General features: G+C 35.6%; 1 protein-coding gene across 1 annotated transcript; it reads left to right on the top strand.

Moving 5' to 3' along the window:
- Positions 1-8,684: 8,684 nt before the first annotated feature.
- Positions 8,685-10,309, top strand: avpr1aa (arginine vasopressin receptor 1Aa). The gene is made up of 2 exons (XM_053482687.1): positions 8,685-9,543; positions 9,849-10,309. The coding sequence occupies exons 1-2, from the start codon at positions 8,703-8,705 to the stop codon at positions 10,130-10,132; spliced, it is 1,125 nt and encodes a 374-aa protein (XP_053338662.1). The 5' UTR covers positions 8,685-8,702; the 3' UTR covers positions 10,133-10,309.
- Positions 10,310-23,658: the final 13,349 nt, after the last annotated feature.

Raw genomic sequence — 23,658 nt, forward strand, 5'->3', positions numbered from 1 at the left:
CAAAACAGAAAACAGCCTAGATGTACAGTATGTATTCCTTGAACCCTAAGAAATGGTGGGACCAGTCGAGCAGTGCTCAAGGATTGGAGGAAATATAGTGCTGTGGAGGGTGTGGTTAAAACTGAGAGGAAAATACTGTAAGTACTGTGTCATTTTTAGATTTGTAGGCAAGCATCAACGTTTTGACTTTGATTCTGGCAGCTCCAGGAAGCCAGGGAGCAGAGAAGTGCTTTAGGAAGGTTGAAAGCAAGCCATGCAACTGCATTCTGAATCAGCTGCAGAGGACGAATGGTGCCCAGAGGGAGACCTACCAGGAGGTTAGTTGAGTCCAATCTCAAAATATCAAGGGACAGTACAAGCACCTGAGTGGAGAAAAATGTATAAATTCTTACTGATGTTATAAAGACGAGAGTGACTAGGGTAAGCAATGTCTGGGGAAAATGACAGTTGACTGTCCAGAGTTACACCAAGGTTGTGGGCAGTGATTCAAGGACTGATTCAATTGTTATCCATTGTTGCGTTTTCATGGGAGCACCTTATTTGGGTGGAGTATGTGCACAAAACGCTATGGTACTCCTTCTTAGACATGTTGCAATTTGATTGCCAGTTTGGTTATCTTCCTCCCACGGCTCCTGTGGTGCAACACATGGTGCATGCTGACACAGGATCTGGCAGAAGGCTAGAGTCGCTTTGCAGATGGCTGCCAAAAATCAATATGCAGAATTTTAAAGATTCCAAAGGTTATATGCTGGTTTCAAAATAAATGTTGACAATCTCGCATTTGTCAGAGAATAATTCAATCTGAATTTTAAGACAGATTAATTTCCTTCCTCCATCCAAATGACCCAACTATTATTGGCCCAATGTTCATCCACACTTAAACTTCATCTGGTCCATATACAGTTTAACTATAAAATGGAAAAGATGCTAGTATGGTAGACAACTAATTCAAATCTAACTGGAAGAAAATTGCTGAATCATGGTTATAAGGTGGCTAAATGTTTACAGATATCTCACATTTTGCCCCAAAATAAAAATACTACTTGAGCATAGTAGTAGTTTTTTCCCCCAGAGATAAAATGCTGTTTAAGACTTTTATTTAATGCGATTCAGCTCAACCAAAATTTTAATTTTAATGCTATGGTTAAATGCTCTACTATTTTAGGTTTCTTTACTTCAAACTGTGCTGTATAGTAAAAAGGGCAGAATCTCTAAAACATACATATAGACTTTTGAGCATTTTCATATCCATTTAATTGGAGAAGTTTATTGACTTTTCCTTGCACCATGATTTCATTGTAATAAAAAGACCTGCAAAACCCAAACACCGCTCCACAGATCAATAATTAACAGTTTATGGTTCTCTATCAAAATCCACAAAGTTAACCAAGAGAATAGGCTACCAGATAATACCTTAGCAACCATCTAATTAGTGAGAGACAGAGAGAGAGAGAAAGAGAGAGAGAGAGAGAGAGAAAGTAGTAATTTATAAAAAATAGTAAATTATAATAATATTATATATTTATTTTTATGAACAACCTGTCTAACATTTTTCTATTTCTAAGGATATTCAGGAAATCCATATACAAAACTTTTTGAGTAAACTTAAGGAGCAGAGCAAAGGTAACCAGTGATGTTTCTGCCAGTAACAAGAAAAGCTCACAATAGTTTTGTGTTGATTCACACAACAGAACTGAGAAAGGATGCGGCTTATTTTAGAAACTTGAAACCGTTAATGAACAAAAGTATATTTATAAAAATATCATGCATGCCTTAATTACATTATTGAGAGTCCTGTTATACTATATCTGTAAAGCCTTGTTATTGCATAAGTCATACTAAATAAAATATACTGTAAAGTGATAATGCATATATTGTTTGTTTGTCTTAGTTCATGAATAATCTTATTTGGGGAAGAAGATAGTTGATTGACAATGTGATTTCCCCAGCGGTTATAGACTTGAGAAGTTACTTTTTTATTACTTGTTGTAATAAACTATCAATGTGCTTAGCGGAGGAGGCTGGTGGCTGCTGGTGGCCGATGTGATGAGGATAAACCTGAGACAAATATGACTAGCTATTTAAAGTCTTCAGAACATAAAGTCTTCTACTGTGAGGACAGTACACATATACCAAGTGCGAGATGAACATTTACAACACACATAGTAAAATCTGCTGCTCATATGGTGTACCAAACACATGTATTCAGTAGGGCTTCAAATAAAATGTTTTGCACATGTAACTGACCTATTGCAGTTCTGACAAATAATTTAATATCTGTATTAACGGAAGCCTTTTTATATCTTTGCAATATACTGTATCTACTAAGCATTTTAAGCATTTACAAGAAACGTTAATAAAGTATTATTTTTTTAAAACTCCAAATAGGTACATATTAAGTTGATTATGGTAATATACTGTATTAATTGTGACTGAGGTGTAGAACAGATTTTTATAGTTATAACAAGATTGTATTCTTTATAGTATAAATAAGGTAGTGAATCTACCAAACGCACAAACATGATGTGTAACAAAGATGAAAACTACACAAGGGTTAAATATGCTATCACTTTATTATATAACATTTGTTTATTTATTTGCTTGTTTACTGGTACTGAAAATGACTTCAGTACCAGTTATAACTAAATTTGATGCTTGAACTATACGACTGCTTTCCAAATCTCTCTCTGCTTGCTGTTGATGTATCTTTCTGTTCTGTTAACATGTTTTTGGTTATGGCAAATTTAAAGTGTTAATAAAGTTCTTATCTGCTGTATTAACTGTATGCAGTATGACAGATGTACAGGTGTACAACACGACTCATTTAAACACTGTTAAGAATAGATAAAAAATAGATAAAATCTGCAACTGAACTAGACTTAAGTGGCATCATTCTTAATTAATCCAAAAATATAAAATTATATTGAAATGGAAAGATTAGTATAGTTTGAAAAATTATATTTTAAAAAATAAGAAAAAGTTGGAAATTTTACAGCTCATTGGTTTATGAAAGATTGGTAAGGAGAGAAAAAAAAGCCATGTGAGTTTACTAAAATGAATAGAATAACAAGGCCTTGAAAACTAATGAAGGATGATGGCAAGATGTATGGAACCAATCCTAGAAAAATCCTGCAAGAGACTGGGTGGCAGGTAAACTGGCTAGTAAATGATACTAACTGGAGGGTCAAAAGTAAGAACATAAAGTTATTATTGGCCCAGTCAAGTCTTAGACTTGCCGAGAACAAAACCATTCAAACATGAAAAAAGCTTTTCACTATCTGTCTCCATCCAAATTGAAGCTGAGGCTGGAGAACAGGGTTTTTGGTCAAGAAAATGAATAGTGTTTATTAAATTCCAGGTGGTAGTACTACAGTCTTACGCTTGGCAATGAACAGTATGTCACTGTTTACCCCTCTTTACTTCTTCTTTCGTTCAAGTCTGTAAATTGGAGTAAAAAAAAAATATATATATATTTTAAAATTATTTTTTTTAATAATAATAATAATAATAATGACAACAAAATTATACCAGACAAATAAAACTAGTAATGAAAAAGCATAATTTTTCAAGTAAAGACAACACTAAAGGCAGAAACACAGACAAACATCTGAAGGCAGCTGCAGTAGAGGCCTGGAAAAGTTGCTTAAAGGAGAAAACTCTGTATTTGGCTAGGTTTACTGGGTTCCAGACTTCAGGTAGTCGTTGACAGTAAATAATTTGCATCCAAGTATATGATTTTATGCTCACATTGTCTTTGTGCTTATTTTGTTTTATTTTAGCAAATGTTGACCTGACCTGAAGTGATTAAAGTCTTAACACTAGCTAAAAATAAAGTGTGTGAAACTTGTCTCCACTGGCCCTGGCAGAGTTGGATGAGGAAGAGAGTAAGGGAGAGAGTTTAAACATAGGATTGTAATGTGGGATGGAATAAAGTGCTATTACTTAATAAAAGTAACTTTGCATATAACAAGAAGGCTGTGATATGAACAGGGATAGAAAAACAAGAAAAATTGTTATCCCAATCTCCTCAAAGTTTTAGAAAATAATACTCAAACAAAATTATAATTACTGTAATTAAAACTCACACAAGCCTAAAAAGGGTAAACAGTGTATGGTATACGGGTGCTAGTTCATTTAATTCTAAGCACTGTCAATCATTTCAAGAAAATCAATCCACACTTTTCCTCTTTACATTTCTCACAAATACAATAGATCTCCTTATGCTGTAGCTTTCTTAAGGTTTAGCATACTTTCTAAAGTAATCATAAGTAATTAAACTTTATTCACTATTCATTAAAACTATAATCCATGTGGGCTATTTGAGGTAAACTGCATCTCATGAAAATATAGTTTCCGCACTAAACATTTCTTGTTTTCATCATCATCGAATAGTGTGCGATTCTATAGGCACTCAGCCCTCTGTTATACTTAAACAGACAAAGTTAATTCATTTATATTTCTTATTGCTTTAAAACATTTTGACAAATGCTTGGGTTAAAGTTTGTTTCTAAAACAAATGGAAATATTTAAATGAATATCTATTTATAAACTAGTAAGTTGAACAAATAAAAGGTTCCTTAGTAGGTAAGTAGTTTTTAAGTGAAATTTTCAATCTTTATTTACACTTACAATTATTCATGTCTTGGCTCAAAATTGTGTCACCATCGAGGGGAAAAAGGTCCAATGTTCATTCAGTTCTGATCTCATGTACAGGCGAAGAAAAATAGAGAGAGAATAGAAACAGTAGAAGAGAAATCCCATTAGAGTATAATCTTTATTTTATTGTAGTTTATTCTTTCTCAGAGGCGAAATTTAATACACCCACATAACCACTTTTCACCGATTATATTTTCTCATGGAAAGACATCAAACATTTGTGTCATGTACTGTACCACAGAAAAACAATCTGATAACGTCTCCCATTAGTCTTAGATACATATAAAGTGGGGTCAGGTTACCACACAGGCGGCAAGCAGCATCTATGTCATGGAAGTTGGAGAAATGTTTGATCTGATCTTAAAACAGAGATTCCTAATTACAACCCATGAGTCCCTGCAGATTTAGGTTTTCCCTGCTCTTTTAAACAACATTTTATTTATAACACAGTCATGGCATGATGCTCACTGCACACGGACACTTGTTTATTGGAGTAGGTCTACCAGTTTATTTGTGCATCAACTGTCTGCTTGCTAATTTCCAGAATGGCTTTTTGTAAAAACATTTACTGCTACAGAAAATAAAATTAACAAAAAGTAATATGGTCTTATTCTCAGTAAGGACTGATATTTGTTACTTTTGTCATGATGTTTATTTTCTGGGGAGTTCAAGTGCAACACAAAAAAATTGAAATTTTTGTGTATAAAATAAAAAAAGGATTGTATTTAAATACAAAAAAATCTTGTATATTTTAGATTCACAGCATGTAAAGTATAGAAGTCTTTTGCTTTTCATTTTGATGACTACAGGTCACAGTTTATGAAAATCAAAAATCTTGCACTGTATTTCAAAATATTTTTTAAGTTGGCTTAAGATGGAGATGATCAGCCTGTGGCACTGCTGGGGCACTAAACAACAACCTTCAGCTTGTCTTTATTTTTACTTTAGGTGTTTCTCATCCTCTCTTCAATGATTCTCTATGAGGTTCAGGTCATGCAAATTGGCAGGCCAATCAAGCACAGTAATATTATGTTCAGCAAACCAATAAGTGATCGTTTTGCACAGTGGGCAGATAAATCCTGTTTTAAACTCTCCTTAAATCTCCATGCTATCTCCATAAATTCTGTGAACAGATGGAAGCAAATCTCTTGGTAATAAGATACAACTTTTTGACTTGTTGACTCTGGACTTGATAAAACACAGTGGACCAACACCACTTGATGACATGGAACCCCAAATTAACACAGATTATGGAAACTTCAAGCTACTTGGATTCTGTGCTTCTCCATTCTTTCTCCAGACTCTGGTACCTTGATTACAAAATAAGATGCAAATTTTACTTTCAACCAAAAAGAAGACTTTTCTGAGTCCACTGAGCAATGGTTCAGTTCTTTTTCTCCTTAGCACAGGTAAAATGCTTCTGACATTGTCATAGGTTGAGGAGTGGCTTGATACTAGGAATTCAACAGCTGCAGACAATTTCCTTAAGACGTCTGTGTGTGGTGGCTCTTGATGCACTGACTCCAGGCTTACTCCACTCCTGGTGAAGCAATACCAAGTTGTTGAATTGGCTTTCTTCCCTGTGGCTTCTGCACTTTTTCCTAACACAGCACTGAGTGTGATAAAGCACCATGACTTTCTATAGCTTGCTCTCCGTGTGGATGTTGTTGATGATTGTCTTCTTCAAAAACTATTTTTTGAAATTTAAAACAATTTGTTCATAAATGTATTTATTTTGTATTTATTTTAATCTATTTTTCACATCCTTGCAAATTGAAACATTTAAATTGAATTGCCTGATGCATACTGTATATTTCTCATCATGCAGAGATCTTTAAAGGGTGAACAGGTGACCTACACTACCATTCAAAAAGTTTGGGGTCACTTGCAAATTTCTTTGTTTTTGTTTAGTGATTTATTTTCTACATTCTACAACAATACTGGGGATTTTAAAACTATAAAATAACACATATGGAATTAAGTAATTACATAACAACAACAAAAACAACAGTTAGTTGTTATTTTAAGACACAGAGGTCAGCCTTTCTGTAATAGTTCTTGCAAGAACAGTATTGTCAAGTGCATTTGTAAAATCCGTCAAGCACCAAAATGAAACTGGCTCTCATGAAGGCCATCCCAGGAGGGCGAGACCAAAACCTACCTCTGCCGCAGACGAGAAGTTCATTTAGAGTTATCAGCCTGAAAAATGACCAATTAACAGCACCTCAGATTAGAGACGTTATGAAGTCGTAACAGAGCATAAGTATCAGAAACATCTCAATATCAACTGTTCAAAGGAGATTAATGCATTTTTGGACGCCTTCAGCATTCCTTTACAATGTAGAAATGAATAAAAATCAGGAACGATCATGGAGTTAGAAAGTGACCCCAAACTTTTGAACGGTAGTGTACCAAAAAAAACAAGTATGATGCTTTAATCTGTGTATAGCAAAAAGTCAAATCAAAATAGATATTCATTTAATAGGACTAGTGTGCCATAATTACTGTACACGAAGACATGACTCAATATTTTCTTCATAATGTCAGAGATATATAGATTTGAAAGTCTGAAAATATACTGGATTTTTAAAAATATTTTTACTTTTATCTACCTTGACTACACTGTATTTGTTAAAGCTTTTATAAAACACTGCCATGCAAAGTAAATCATTGTAAAGTACATATACTGTAAGTATCAACTTTGCACTGCTACATTATGAATTGCGCTTTATCTGTTTGCTTTCTCTCAGTTCATAATGTCAGTGTCTAATAAAAGCTGGAATTGGATTTCTTAGTTTAACATAGAGCATAGTAGAGAGTTTACAATGTTCACTCCAGATTTAGATTTACAATAGACGTGTTTCTTAATTTTCCACAGTATTAAAAGGATAAGGAGGAGCATTTTGACCTAGATGTTGCAGTATGTAATTTAGGATTTTATGTGAATTTTATCCTGCTGTTATCCATAACTTTTAACCTTACAGTAACACAACATAAGGATCTCATCACTAACAGGGGATTCTCACCCTGTTCCACCTCTTCTCAGATAAAACTAAACAAAGCAGCCCTTCTGGGAATTTGTGGTTAGGCATTCAGAAACAGTTCCTAAACTTGGTGATGCATTTCTGATGGGAAGATTCTGTACTGCACTGTATCACCAGGAAAAATTTATGAAACCACTCACATCAGGCAGATGGCATTTTCATCTGATTCCTCACTGATCAGAAAGAGGTACAGAAGGACAAACATGGTTAGAAAGAGGGTAGAAGGCCATTCTCAAAGCAAGGAGAAGGTAAGAAAAGATTTATAGGTACCAGTAACAGGGTTAATAGGCAATGGAAAAATATTTCAAATCAAATATTTTATGATAAATAAATAAATGAATTAAGGTTTGTGTTTAAGCTTACAAGTGGTGACTGAACCCCTAATTTAGAATTTGATTCTAATATGATACTAATAATCTTGCTGCTGTCTAAAAATTTCTCATACAGCCTTTCTTTTGATCTTTTTTTTCCCTAATCTTAATCTCTCTCTTTCTCCCCTTCTCTCACTCTTTTTCTTGCCCTTCCTCTATCCCTTTCTCCTTCTTGCTGTCAACCAAAAATGGATGAGCAGCATAGTATGTAGTTATGAGTTAAATTTAATCTAAAATTTAACTGGCTTAGTGTCTTCTAAAAGAAGACACTAAGCCAGCATATTTCTGGGGTCTATTTGACTTCCTGCAGACCTGAAAAAGTAAGTGTTCTCCAGGTGTCTAAATTGTGATGTGATTATAGCTGGTCTGATCAGAATTGCGCAATAGAAGGGGACTAAAACAGAGGAGGAGATAAACAGGAGGAGCATAGCTCGTCATCTACCAGAGTCTGTGTGTGCCGTGGTGTGAGAGAAGTGCACTTTAAAGTGCATGTGGATGAAATCAGCTTGTGCTACAGAAGAATGCCTTAAGAATCTCAACCTGCAAGTTTCTACCTCTAAGAGCTGCCTCTGTTCTTACTCTGTTGGCGTAACCTGGAATTCAAAATACCTCTTTCCTTCATGCTTCAGAAATGAATTTGTCAAACAACGAAAGTGATCCTTTTGGTCGGAATGAGGAGGTGGCCAAGCTTGAGATCACAGTGCTGAGTCTGACCTTCATTATTGCCATTGCAGGCAACCTCACTGTCCTGGCAGCAATGTGCAAGACGAAGAAGAAGGCGTCAAGGATGCTCCTCTTTATCAAGCACCTGAGTCTGGCAGACCTGGTGGTGGCCTTTTTCCAAGTGTTGCCACAACTATGCTGGAAGATCACATTTCGCTTCTACGGACCAGACTTCCTGTGCAGGATTGTTAAGCACCTCCAGGTGCTGGGTATGTTTGCATCTACTTACATGATGGTGATGATGACAGTGGATCGCTACATTGCTATATGCCACCCACTGAAGACGCTGCAGCAGTCCACACGCCGCTCCTACATTATGATCGGCAGCACGTGGCTGGGGAGCCTTGCACTTAGCACCCCCCAGTATTTTATCTTCTCGCTGAGCGAGATCCGCAGTGGCACTCATGTCTATGACTGTTGGGGCCATTTCATTGAACCATGGGGTGGCCGTGCTTACATCACCTGGATCACAGTGGGCATCTTCCTCGTGCCTGTAATTGTGCTAATCATATGTTATAGCTTTATAAGCTACAGCCTCTGGAGGAATGTCAGGTTTAAGACAAAGAATAGGGAGTGCAAACACGAGCTTACAGAGAACAGCTTGGTGAGCAGTGTGACCACCATATCTAGAGCCAAAATTAGGACTGTCAAAATGACATTTGTCATCGTGCTGGCATACATAGTGTGCTGGGCACCGTTTTTCATCGTGCAGATGTGGTCAGTTTGGGATAAGAACTTCCTCTGGGACGGTATGTACCTTTTTTTGAAGAATTAAACTAGTAAATCTATCTGCAAGTTTATGTATCAGTCATTCAAGATGTTTAAGGTTTCCATGTTGGCTTACAATGAGTTAATTTAATTTTTTTATTTGATTAACAAACCATAAAAATGTAGAAAATAACATGATTTAGCCAGTGATTACAATCTGCACTAACGATTCCACTCACTATTGTCACAGCACATTTGCCTTTTTATTATAGGCCCTTGTATTAATGTGAAACTGCTCTTTGTATATTCTGTTAACAAAAAAGTGACTAAAGTTCTTTTATAATAGATTCTGAGAACTTGGCAGTGACTCTCTCAGCCTTGCTGGCAAGCTTGAACAGCTGCTGTAACCCCTGGATCTATATGATATTCAGTGGTCACCTTCTTCAAGATTTTACACACTGTCTTTCCTTCCATCAGAAAATGCACCACAATGACAAGAAAGAGGATTTAGACAGCAGCTTACGGAAGGCCACTGTCCTCACAAGGATTCCCAATCGGAGCCCCTTATGTGGTTTAAAAGACTTTGAGCATTCTTCTAAAGCTACTCAGCCAGAGATGGGCTGCTATTAGAGTCAGACGTTTACAAAATTCTGTAAATGAGGGCTGGATGATTGTGTGTAGATTATGCAGTTAATCTCAAACATAAAGAAAGCGCAATAGTTGTGATCATCAAGTACATGCACAATTTACTGTATGTGCCTATTAAATGAGCTGATTAAAAAGTCTACGAGCTCCTGTGAGGTCATAGTGCAGATTGTCCTGAAACTAAACACAGAAATGAAATGAACTGCAGTTAAAATACACATTTCTTGGTTTTAAATTACTAAAAATATGCAGCAGGGAAAAACTGAAAAAAATTGTTTTTACACAGTGTTTTCATTCTTTTTTTCTGATTTTTTTTTTTTTTTTTACTCAAAAAATGGACATCTACTGGGCTTGATTTGTTACAACTGCCCACTGCACCTTCATGCCCCCTTTCCAGTACGAACAACAGATCATTTATTTCTGTTCAGGTCCATTTTTATGCACTTTTGCTATACTCCTAGTGTTCCATTTAGTGCTACTCTATTATTATTATTTTAGATTACAGAATTAATTAATGTTATAAACCCAACTCCTATAACAAAGTATCACATAGGTGCAATATGTATACACACTGTGGTGGTCAGGTAATGTGTGAAAATGATTTTTCACTCACAATTCGAGCCCTGGAATATACCTGTGCCATCAGTAAAGAAAAACTTCATTACTAGAATAGTTTGTTTATGCAATACATTCATACACTACCGCTCAAAAGTCTGGCATCACTATCTAACTCCATGGTCGTTCCTGGAGTTACATTGTAAAGCAGTGCTGAAGGGATCCAAAATATGCAATAATGTATCTGCTACTCATGATCTGTAAAGCCTTTATAATATGAGGTTCTGTTAATTGGTAATTATTAGATTACCAATATACCAATATAAAGAGCCTGTTTCATTATGGTGCTTGATGGATTTTGTAAATGCACTTAACAATACTGTTCTTGCAAGAACTATTCTAGAAAAGCTGGCCTTTGTGCCTTAAAATAACAACTTACTGTTTTTGTCCATTGTTGTTACATAACTACCCAATTCCATATGTGTTATTTCATTGTTTTGAAATCCCCAGTATTGTTGTTGAGTGTAAAAAATAAATCACTAAACAAAAACAAAGGAATTTGCAAATGATCCCAAACTTTTAAATGGTAGTTGTAAATTAATAACATATTTTTAATAATGATTTTTTTGGCTATAGGCGGTGCATTTGTGGGTTGTTTTTTTTTAGCAATCTTGTCACATATATCGCCCTACATACAGAATTAGATGAGAATTCGAGGTTTGCAAATTATCTAGTATTTAAAATGTATCTTGTTGTTTATATGTGTTAAAGTCATTGTTGATGTACAGAGGATGACGGCAAAACATGGCAAATGCTATTTTCTGATTCATTCTCATTCAGAAGCTTTCCTTTTTCTTGTTGTTGCTGTTTTTAAGACAAAAAAACATGGAATGGGCTAAAAGACAATCATATCTCTAATTTCTGTCATGTTATTAAAGCATTAAGGAGAGCTACTGGCTTTATAGAAAAGTGGCTCCTGAGAGTGAACTAAACACATTCATTGGGTTTTTGGAGAATATTGAAATCAATAAAAAGGACATTTACCATGAGATTTGGTCATTATGCAAAAACAATATTATACGATTAACAAAACTATGTGGGATACTGTAATTTAACATTCTGTTTCATTCTAATTTAATAATGCTCATATTATCTCTAGCACCTGTTTTGCTGCATTTAGGAGCAATTAGACACGTTACAGTAATATTTACTGTAAAGTTAGAACACTTAAGAAATTCATAATAATATATTTTTTAGCTATATTATAACCTTATGGGACCACACACATATACATTATGCAGCTGGACAGTGCATGAACAGACTTTATATAGTACATACCTATACTGTAAAAAAAAAAAAAAAAGAGTTGTCATCATTTACTCAGGTGAAACTGGGGAGGAGGCTGTTGATCCTGGAAACTGAAGTTTTTGTGTTGTTTATTATGTTTCTTAATATATGATTCTTCAATCTTTGTAATTCAAAAAGTTGTATGTACTTTTTCTAATTGTTGCACACAATCAAAACATGAGTTTACAATATTTCATATTAAACTCAAAAAACACATTACTGATACTAAGTTGCACACATAAATACACCTGCAGGCTGATTAATCTATTGTGACAAAACCATGAGAGGTGGAATTTTGTGTGATTTGTGAAATCACACAAAATTCACACTGATGAAACAATTTCAACATAATGTTTCACCATTTTGTGCTTATCAGGCTTTTCCTTATCTGTCTGTTTTGAAATCCTTAAAAAAAAAAAAAAAGATTTTTACTATTAAACTGTTGATCGATTTATAAATGGCAATAGAATGTTATTTTTGTTGCCACTATCAGATATTCTACATTTGTATAAAATAATTTACCAAAAGTGCAACATTTGTAGACATCAGACAAGTAGAACAATATAAAATTTAATCTGCTGGTTACAGTGTTGTTGATGCATGGTCTGTTATTATTAATTGTACCACTTCCCATGCATATTTTTATTTCTATTTGCAAAAACACAATAAATCACTGCTTCATTTGCCTTTTCCCCCTCAGAATTGTGCAATAGAGTTCGCTGGTGAGAAAGGCTTAAAAAGTAATTACATGCTTGTTTTTTTGCTAGTCTCCACTCTCTCTAGTCTCTTTGTCCCACATGTGTGCACTGAGGCAACATGTCAAAAGAAACAGCAGGAGATTAGCCTTATGATGAAAACATAATTTAAAATGGAAGATTTTTATCCACCAGAATGATACTTATGTGATAATAATATTGACCAGGACAAGCAAAAAAAAGGTGACTTTTTTAACAAATTGATACTCAGGCTGAAAGACCCGATTCAACTCCTGGATTTTTATACTGAGATTGAAGAGAGGCTTGTAGTCAATGATACAAACTATGTGTTCACTATATCTTATGTATGGTATATAGTATTAGAAACATCAGACTAATAATATCTATTTATGTTTTTTTATTATATTAGGTAAAATGTTAATGTTATTTTGATAAAGATTAAACCTAGATTAATAATGTAGATCCATATGTACTGTACTAATACTGGATAGTACATCAAGAGGATATAATACAAATGTAGCTTTTTCCATAATGACTATCAATATATTTTGGTTTTCACTTATTATACATTAAAACTCACAGCACCAAAAAATCAACCTCAAAACTTTCACACAGGTGTATTTCCGGTCAATTTAGAAACATGGCCAAGAAACTAGGGCATTAGCTTTCCAAGAGTTCCAAAAAAAATGTCCATCTACTTACTCTTACTCTAAGTGTAGCCATTGCACAACATCACATCACTGTAATAGTATCTTGAGTACTCTTGAAATTTTGAAGGCTCATAATTTTTGCTTTGTCTCCCACGCTTCTCCCAAGTGTATAATATCATCCTGTTTAGCAATCCTTGCAGTGACTGGAAAACACACTTCATGGCTTGTACAATTATATGCTTAGCTAGACCTCTCTAAAATGTGTGCTGTAATTTTTCATGTTCTGCTTTTACACCTAAAATTTATCACCTAGAATCCTATATGGATGCATAAAGGGGGTCAAAATTGTGATTTTCTTCTGAACAAATATATTATGTTTTTAATTGTAATCCTTTGCACAACATAAACATTTGAGAATCTGATGATGAACAAAAGTTTTAATGCGTAAATCATTTATTTGGTAACTTCCCATGTACCTACAGCATACACTCACATTCACTTCAATAGAAACACCAATCAACTAATCATGTTGCAGTAGAGAAATGCATAAAATCATTTAGATACAGGAGGAGAGCATCAGTTAGATTTCAAAATAAATATCAGAATGTGATATAATGTCTGAGTATGACAGTGGTATGGTTTTTGGTGCCAAGCAGGATGGGTTGATATTTTTTAAATCTTTTATAGAGTTTTACATACAGTATAATATTTTCGTGATCACATAATGGTTTGAAAACAAACAAGCAAACTATATGAACTCTTTACAAAAATGGTCAGCACAAAAGCATTCTAAAGTAATTAGAGCTGTCAATATTAACATGTTAATGCATGTGAATAATCTAGAAATTTCAATGCATTACTATTTTTTTAATGGAATTTAATCATGTGACCAAGTTTAACCCATATGGCTTACAATAATCTCAATGCAGTTACCCAGCTGTGTGTAATAATGGCATGTTTACTGCAGATAATAAAATGACTAAGGAACCATCACCAGGTGTGTTGAACAGCAAATTTTAATATAAAAAGCTTCTAGATTGAAGTTTACATAATATCTTTACATAATATCTTTACTATTATACAAATATATATAGCTAGCAAAAGTTATATATATAGGAAGAAGACGAGGGAGAACACTGAACGTGTGATAGAAACCAGCAGGGGAAGACTATTGGTGGATGTTCGACTGGAGAATAGAGGAGAAAATGCCTACAACACACAGCTTCACATTTCTACAATGCACATTGGTATACTGTATATACCAGCCATAACATTAAAATGCAATGACAAAACAGCAGCTCCTTTAGCTGCTGTGGGTTGCAGGGTGAGGCATGGATCAGAATTTTCTGTTGCATTTCATACAGTAGAAGCTCTGTGATATTGAGCTGTGTGCATTTTGAAGGGCAGATCAACAACATTCTTGTGTGCTAATATGTATATGGTAACTTGCTTGCTAGCTACAGTAGCAGATTCAGAATGTCTGTATACTGTATCTGTGAAATATTTGTTTCATTATTTGTTATAATTTTATAAATAAAAAAACATAAAGACTCAAAACTCCATTAAAATGCATTTTCTTTCTTTCTTTCTTTCTTTGTTTCTTTCTTTCAAGAAAAAAACATGAAATGTCATGGAATTCAATCCTATTGAAATATTTAGAAAAATGAATAGGACCCCCATATGCATTGAGGTTAAAGTGGTTTTATGTTGCTGAGGTTCGGTGGGGGTTTGTGTCAGATAAGCAATAACAATTTTCTGCATGGTTACAATCTTTAAAAGAGGCTTCTAATTTCAATCTTTTCTGAGATAAACATTTTTTTCCCTCTGAGGGTTGCCTCAGAAGCACACACTAAAATATCCGGAAAATGTCGGTCTACAACTACCGCTGCTGTTCACATACCCCAGAATAGCCTTCTTGTTTTTTCTCTCACATACTTACTCACCCCTGAATTCACCATGTCCTTATTTTCAACTTGCAGAGATTACATTAGCATGACCCCAGAATGTAGAGTAGAGTGAAGGCAGCTGTGCAAGTGCAGTTATTTCCCGCTCACTTTACTTTATAATAGAAATGTTTACAAAAATATATATTTTAAAATATTGTTATAGACTCAAAGCTAAGATCATACAGTATGTCATTTTTCAGATAAAACAATTGTCCCTTTCTGATCCAGGAATTAGTCATTGTTTTCCTGGAGTTGAGCAAAAAACTTATTTTCTTCTCCTTGACTGCTCACTCCACAACACTGTGATATTGTGATGGGTAGGTACTCACCAGCATTGGTTATGATCCAAGTGTGAGGATTATGAAAGCTACAAGAGAAGCCAGTGAATTTTCAGGCACACTCATGGTTGATGTAGAGGTTTGGAAGCCTCCAGGGATTAGACACAGATTCTAGTAAACCTCTGTACTGCATAACAAGTTACAAATCATGAGTCACTGAATCATGTGTTTAACATTCTTCTTGGAATACAGTATTATACCACAGCACATTGCTTCTACATGTATATATGTACAGTAGTGTGTGTAGAAGTTTAGTGTAGAAGCAATGTTTGCATGAACACAGCTGCTTTTGTTTCACTGCTGCATTGCATAAATGCTGGATTGGTGTTTTGCCATATTGCTGCTTCGCATGCACTCCTGTCTTGTCTGTCTGAGAACTATGTTGTGAACTAAGAAGAATTGTTTCTTCCTATCCCTTCCTCTCTCCTTTTTTCCTGATTGTGTGTTTTTTTAATGTCAATGATTATATTTCCTAATCTGGTAGAGCTGTGAGCTAAAGGTGGTGGCAGTGCGATGTGCTAAGGGTGGCTTCCCTTCTTCATGTGCGTGTTGGTCACCCTTTTGTGCTGCTGGTCACAGTGAATTGTGTGTGGGTGTGATTCACATGTGTTTGGGGTGATTTTAGTGGGGATATTTATCCCTCCTCTTTTCCATAGTGCTTATACACTGGTAAGCTCCAGCTCTAATGTGATTATGTGTATTTTAGGAGGTTGTGGATATCATTCTTAGCATAGCATACACTTGATGCTGGTGTAGTTGCAACTACTTTTAGTATTGCTATATGTAACTTCTGAACTGCTACATGTGTATGATTGTTCGTGAGAAAATAAACGTGTTAATGTATTAAATCTACGCCCCCCCCTGCATTTTTAGTGAATGTACCTGGTTGCCTTAGTTAAGGAAATTAGGGTTGTTTGATTTCCTTTAGTGCAATTCACAACTCAGTTAAAACCAGGGGATCAGCAGCCCCCTTCTTCTTCGAACCAACCCCCTTCACCTTGCCACAATCTGGCGTAATCGGCAGGATCACTGTTTTTAAGCATTTTTTGTGTATATTCTTTTTTTTTTTTTTTGCCTGGTAATTATTAAAATTTCCTTGTGTTTTCTTTTAAAGCTTATCTTATTGTGAAGCAAAGCAGCAGTGTTCTGCAGTGGACCTCTAATTAGTTGGGGTGAGATTTTTCTGGTTGTGTTGTCAGAGCCTAAATTTTGATTGGATTCCAGCCATGAAGGATGAGTTGCAGGAGCTGAGGAGTTTTGTTGTCCAGTTGAGGGCTTACAATAAACGGCTCCTCCAGGAACGAGTTCCTGCCACTCCAGAATCCAACGTTGTGCCTTCTACTTCAGTCTCTCCCTCCAACAGGTAATGTTTCTTCACTCCCTAGTGTCCCTGTATTAGAGCAATTAGTTCTCGTACCTTGGGTTAGGCAGTGTCCTAAGGTTAGGGAAGTGCGGTGTTGGGTTAGATGAACAGCTTGAGGAGGTACAAGCTTGTATGAGGATTTGCCATTTGTCTGACAGTGATCAAGCATTTTTCCTGTTTGATCAAATAGAAGGGAAGCCCATGACGAAATAAAATATTGTTCCACTTGATAGCAAGGACCCAGAGAAGGCTATTTCAATACTGCAAGAGCAGTAAGGGTGTTCTTAGTCTTAGTGCAGGAGGCCTTCTTTTCTAGAACACAGCTAGAAGGAGAAACCTTACAGGAGTTTTCACTAGGATTAATTAGTCTTATGGAGAGGGTAAAGCAGTGTGCCCCGACCGATATGTCTAATGCAGATGTCCTGTCAAGGGATCAATTTGTGGAGCATGTACTAGGCGGTGCTTTGCGTCATGAGTTAAAGCAGATGGTGCGCAGGCAGCCTGGTGCTACTCTACTGGAGGGTAGAGGTGAAGCAATTAGGTGGAAACAGTAGGGTCTTCCTAGCGGTGTGACAGATTGCACTCATTCCATTCCTTCTGTGTTTGATTTTCAGTATGGGATTCAGAATCGTTCTACTGTAAGTAGTGTGGCCCATGCTCTTTCAGCAGAAATGGTTGAGTTTAAGGAGGTGTTAAATTTGTCAGCAGGAGCAATTGAAAAGTCAGCAAGAGCAGCTAGAGCAGCTTGCCTATAGGATTGCTCGGTTACAGCCTTCTCATCAGCGCAACCGTTCTCCTCATAGAGGTCTTGTTTGCAGGCATTGTCAACAACATGGCCATTTAGCAAGGGAGTTTGATGGGGTGTGTGTTTCCCCTCTGCTTTAATTGTCAGATGCTCCTACAGTTCCTGAAAGGCAGTCCCTTCCGGTGACGGAAAACTAGCACCGACCGCGCTGCAGAGCCACAGTGGGGGTTTTACTGGCTCACGGGCTGCTCCTAGAGGTTTAGGTGGTATTTCAGCCTTGGTGTCATCTTGTCCCCCAGCTGAAATTTTGGCATCTCCCGCCATAGTACAGGTGACGAGAGGTATGGTTTATGTACCTGTTGTTAATGTTACATAAAGTTCTACTGAGGTGAAATGTCCACTGCATTAATCTTTGAAAGGTGCTTGAAGCATTTCAGAGGCCAAAGAGCATATGATTCCACTCAAACAAAAGGCATACAAAAAGCAGTCTTGGGCCAAACTTTTTCAGTTACTGGGACCTGGTTGTACCCACTAGCCAAAATTCCATGGTGGAAAACCAACATGCCCCAGTCATAGGATCCAAGGATTCCTCAATACGGGGCAAAGGGAATGCATCTTTCCTCGTCTTGGCGTTCAACTGACAATAATCTACACACCTACACCTACGCAAGGTACCGTCTTTCTTTCAAGCAAGGACTATAGAAGTAAGGGCTACTGCTTTCTCGAATGACCTGCGCTGCCAACAGTTGATTAATATGTTCCTTCACTATTTCATACTCAGATGAGGGAATACACCTATAGCATTGCCTAACAGTAATGTCATCCAAGAGCGGATTGTCATGCGCCACCAGAGTAGTACAGCCAAGATCCATCTCATGACCAGAGAACACAGAGCTGTACTGGTGAAGGAGAGATCTCACCTGCTTCTGGGCTACCGCTGGCAAATAGGACAAATCCAAGGCCTCTATTTGACTCCAAACTGTAACAACAGCCGACTGCGAATTCGAACTCACCATACAGGATGGAACTTCTGTAATACCAGCCGGCAAGCTAACAACATGAACCAGATGCTGGGTACCCACCCTTACACGGGGATACATATGCTCTTTGGCCTCTGAAATGCTCCAAACATTTCAAAGATTAATGCAGTGGATATTTGGTGACCAGCAGTGTCAGTATTTGCTGCTGTACCTTAATGATATTATTGTGTTTTCATCCACGGTAGAACAGACCCTGCAGAGACTTAAGGTGGTGCTGGGTCACACGTATATAATATATTTACTTTTGTAATATACAAAAGCCCCACAATAATGGCATGTGCATTAGTCCACTGAATAATACCAGGTCAAGTATTAGCATTTGGCAGAATAAGCAGTAAAGCCTATCAAAGAAGGCATATGGAGCAAACTTCAGACACTATCTATTACCTAGCTTGCCCAATAGTTTGTAGTAAATGAGAAACCTGAAGCTAAAATGAGAATAACTGTATTTGAATACAAATAAAAATGTTAAAAAAAAAGACAAAACATAATGCATTATACGATAGACCTAGTGAATGCCAGAGGAGATCATTCTAATGGTTAATTCCCTCTCACCAAATATTAGCCACACAATGCCCCCTTTTGGACATAAGTAGTATTGTCAACGATGTGTCAGAAGCATAGAAAAAGCTCTATAATATGTCAGACATTTGATTGTTTTTTTAAATCCACATTTCCTAACATTTTGTCTCACAATGAAATACTTATTTTGAAATGACCAATAATTTAAAATTATTTAGCTGTTTTACAGTTTTGTTGCTAAATTGTAATCCAATTTAGCAACTAGAAACCATTGTAGTTGCACCAATCGGTTGCTCGAAATTAAGATCTGATTTGAGTAACACCATAATTTATACATTTTAAATTTCCCATAAGAAAGATTTTTTTACATTTCTTAACAAATTAAGCCATTTAAACAGTGAGGTGAAAGCAACATGTCAGGAAATTGTGCTATATTAAGTCAATCGCCTGTGTCGAGAGCAGTGACCTTTAAAAAAGGACTACATTTTCCTGCCCTCTCACTGAACACTGATGATCAAACTCATCTTCTTAATCCTAAACAACCTTTTACAGGATTACTAAACTGACTAGATAGTCTCTAGACTTCCTGTTATAGTCTTTATGAAATTGTGTTTAAAGCTAAGTTGCAAACTACTGTTTGATCAGTACCTTCTTCCTTTGAATGATAGTGAATGAAAAAATTAATAAAATACTTTTTATTATCTTGTTAACAAAATAGACTATTTGCTGTGTTTATAGTGGCCAGGTTTTCAGCACTGCATAGATGCATTTTGTTAGGATGATTTGGCAATCTTGGCCTGAGTTTTTCTCTTGAATTCGAAAAGAATTTTTCACTCAAATTCATTACACCATACAGCTTCATACAGTGGGCGAAATAAGTATTTGATCCCCTACAGATTTTCTAAGTTTGCCCACTTACAAAGAAATGAAGGGTCTATAAATTTGATCATAGGTTTATGGTAAAGGATTGAGACAAAACATCAACCAAAAATCCAGAAAAAGCACATGATACAAAGGTTATGAATTAAGTTGCATTTCAATGAGGGAAATAAGTATTTGATCCCCTACCAACCAACAATAATTCTCCCTCTCACAGACTGGTTATGTGCTCATATGGTACACATATTAATTTAAGAAGGTGCTCCTAACAGCAATGTGGTATGTGTATAAAAGCCACCTGTCCACAAAATCTCTATCTTCCATTCAAACCTCACCAACATCGGCAAGACCAAAGAGCTGTCAAAGCAAATCAGGAACAAGATTTTGGACCTGCACAAGGCTGGAATGGGCTACAAGACCATCAGCTAGAAGCTTGGTGAGAAGGAGACAACTGCTGGAGCGATTATTTACAAATGGAAGAACTACAGAGTAATCATTAATGGCCCTATATGCAAGATTTTACCACATGGAGTAAGAATAATCATGAGAAAAATGAGGGACCAGCCCAGGACTACACGGGAGGAGTTTGTGAATGATCTCAAGGCAGTTGGGAGCACAGTTACCAAACAAACCATTGGTAACACAATACGCCTGCATGGATTGGAATCCTTCAGCACAGCAAGGGTTTATATTTTATAAGGATTTATATACCTGGATTTTTGGTTGATATTCTGTCTTAATCCTTTACCATAAACCTATGTTAAAAATTATAGACCCTTAATTTCTTTGTAAGTGAACTTAGAACTTGTAAGAAACTTAGAAAATCTGTCGGGGATTAAAATTTTATTTCCTCCACTGTATATATACTTGTATGTGTACACTCAAAAAAATGAACATGCCTACCTGTTACATGTACTAAAATGTAATATGTGTTTTGTACATAATAATTTCATGTTTCCAAGATAAACATGAATAAATTATGTTGTATTTACATGAAATTCCACAACTTAACATGTATTAGATTCAATCATGTTGAGATAAACCAAAGAGATCTTCTCACTATGAAAACCGGAAATAGCAAAACCGGAAATATCGCGAGAAGACATCGCGAGAAGAGAACACAGCGTGTTGAGAAGACAAACGTTTGGCGGGCGTGTGGAAAAGGTAAGCAGGAATTAATTCCCATCTTTCTAAATAGAAACCAAATACTGAACATAAATGTTACCTTCTGTTTAGCGATGTTTAGTCACGTTGTTTTGGGTTAAGCTATTTCTTGTATTTTTAATCACACTTAAAATACCGACGGTTATATGCGCGTGCTTAATCTGCGGTTCGGTTCTGGTTTCGGTCTGTTCTCATGAGTTGTGAAGCGAGAGGGACAAAGTATAAATATTGTTCATTTGATAAATTAAGTATCATGAATTTTAATTGAATCTATCTTTGTATTTTTCCACAGGAGTTTGTGAGTGAAAGTGTCCTGTCTGCATCTGACTTCAGGAGTTTCCTGACCAACCGTCCCTAACGGTCATATTTAAAAGTTATAACGGACAGTTATAAAGTACAAAACGTTTTTGTTGGTGTTAAATTGTTTTTTTCTATGATTAATACTTATTTGTGGTGTTTTATGTTTTGTACATCTTTTCAAATTGAGACTTCATTTGTAAGTTGCTGCTGGTGTAAAATAAAAATCTCCGTTTTATCCCGTTTGTCTTATGCTTCTTTCCTTCACATAATTCTGTTGACCAGGTCTTGAAATTTAAATTTACTTGAGTTGGATCAACTTAATTTACAACTAAGAAATGTGTTGTACCAACGCTATTCATTTATGTTAACAGTATTAAAGTATGTTGGACGCAGCTGTAGTAAATAAGTTAAATGAACCTAATAAGATTAATTTGACTGAACCTAAAAACATTAAGTTGGGCCAACAAAATTGCTTAATGCTGAAAGAAAGCCATTAAATCAGGTGGAAATTCTTTCCATAATTTAATTACGTTCATTCAACAAGTAATTTTTTTGAGTGTATGTATGTGTAACGTGTAATAAACTTGGAGCAAGTCAGCATGTACTTTCAATAAACCAGGAGTAAGAACAAACTGTCTAAAATGCTTGTGGCAACAACAAAAGCAAAAGTATTATGCAACAGGGCAATGAAATTGTGCCAGACTCCAATAAAAATAACAAAAAATGAGCATATCCCATAAATCCAAAGCTTAGCACTGAGAATCATAAGATGCATTTGGAATGCTTGAGAGTCCATAAATTTACCTCTCAGCACAAGAAACTTTGTCTTCCAAAACTCTGCCGTCTGGACTAGATGTTTATATTGAAAAAGGACAAGAAGTCAGAGATTGGATGGAGATAACGAGTTCTAGAAGAAAAAAAGTGCTGTAATAGTTTATTATACAAGATGTTTATTATACACAATATTATCTATGTGAATCAAACTTTTTTTTAATGTTTTAAAGCTAAACATACTGATCATATACAACATAAAGCAAAAGTGGACTTACAGCTCATCAAAGAGCTTTAGAATTTTAAGAATTTGTAAACCCATATAACATTTATCGTGTGCAAAAATAGAAAAATATTCTTTGCCAGTGGGTTATTTAGCGGTTTATGCAGAAATAACCTTAAACCTATTTATGTTTTAATTAGTTCTGTGAAATACCTGGTCTACTTAAGGAAAGTGATATACTGTATATTTAACAAATTAAATGACTTCATGACAACCAAAAAAATAAAAAGAAATATTTATTATTTTTATTATATTTATTACAATTATTTTACCACTGATATTTAAGAGCAGACAAAGATTCTGCTGAGACACAGAGATGGTCGGGTCAGAATTTGACTCCATCAGCATAAATCCAGGGATTAATTAAAATTTAAATTCAAATTTCAAATTCCAATTTTATTTTTGCTTATACAACTCCATGTGACCTAAAAATGAAAAGATATGATAATAATAGGAAGAAAAGAAGATTTTATTGCAATACAAGAATAAATGCACTTAGAAAAATGTATTGAAAATAACCACAAAAAAATGCCTGGTAGACCTCTGTCCCATAATTCGTGTTTTAACCAAGAAGATATAATCTTTCAGTGTCTCCTCATTTTTTGTTTTAAAGACAAAACTAATGCCAAAGCGAAAACAAGTACACTCTGCCCCCCCCCCCAACCCCCCCAATACTATAACATTAAGATGCAGTATTAAGAGGTAGGATGCATCTACATGCTTGTATTAAAGTGCTGCACTGTAAATTGCTGCTAACAATTCTTACTTTTGGCTCCTGTACAGTAACAACTCTTCCCAGATGGATTTTTCTCTTGAAACTGCTGTTCTTCCTTTCATCTTGCTACAGAGGAACTAGGCTTTGTTTTCTTTCAGAGACTGGGGAGATCACTAA

The sequence above is a fragment of the Clarias gariepinus genome, chromosome 2, assembly GCF_024256425.1.
Source record: "Clarias gariepinus isolate MV-2021 ecotype Netherlands chromosome 2, CGAR_prim_01v2, whole genome shotgun sequence".
NCBI lineage: Eukaryota > Metazoa > Chordata > Actinopteri > Siluriformes > Clariidae > Clarias > Clarias gariepinus.

Coding starts and splice junctions, on each gene's coding strand:
- avpr1aa (XM_053482687.1), top strand. CDS start 8,703: ATGAATTTGTCAAACAACGAAAGTGATCCTTTTGGTCGGAATGAGGAG. Junction 9,544..9,848: donor TAAGAACTTCCTCTGGGACG/GTATGTACCTTT, acceptor CTTTTATAATAG/ATTCTGAGAACTTGGCAGTG.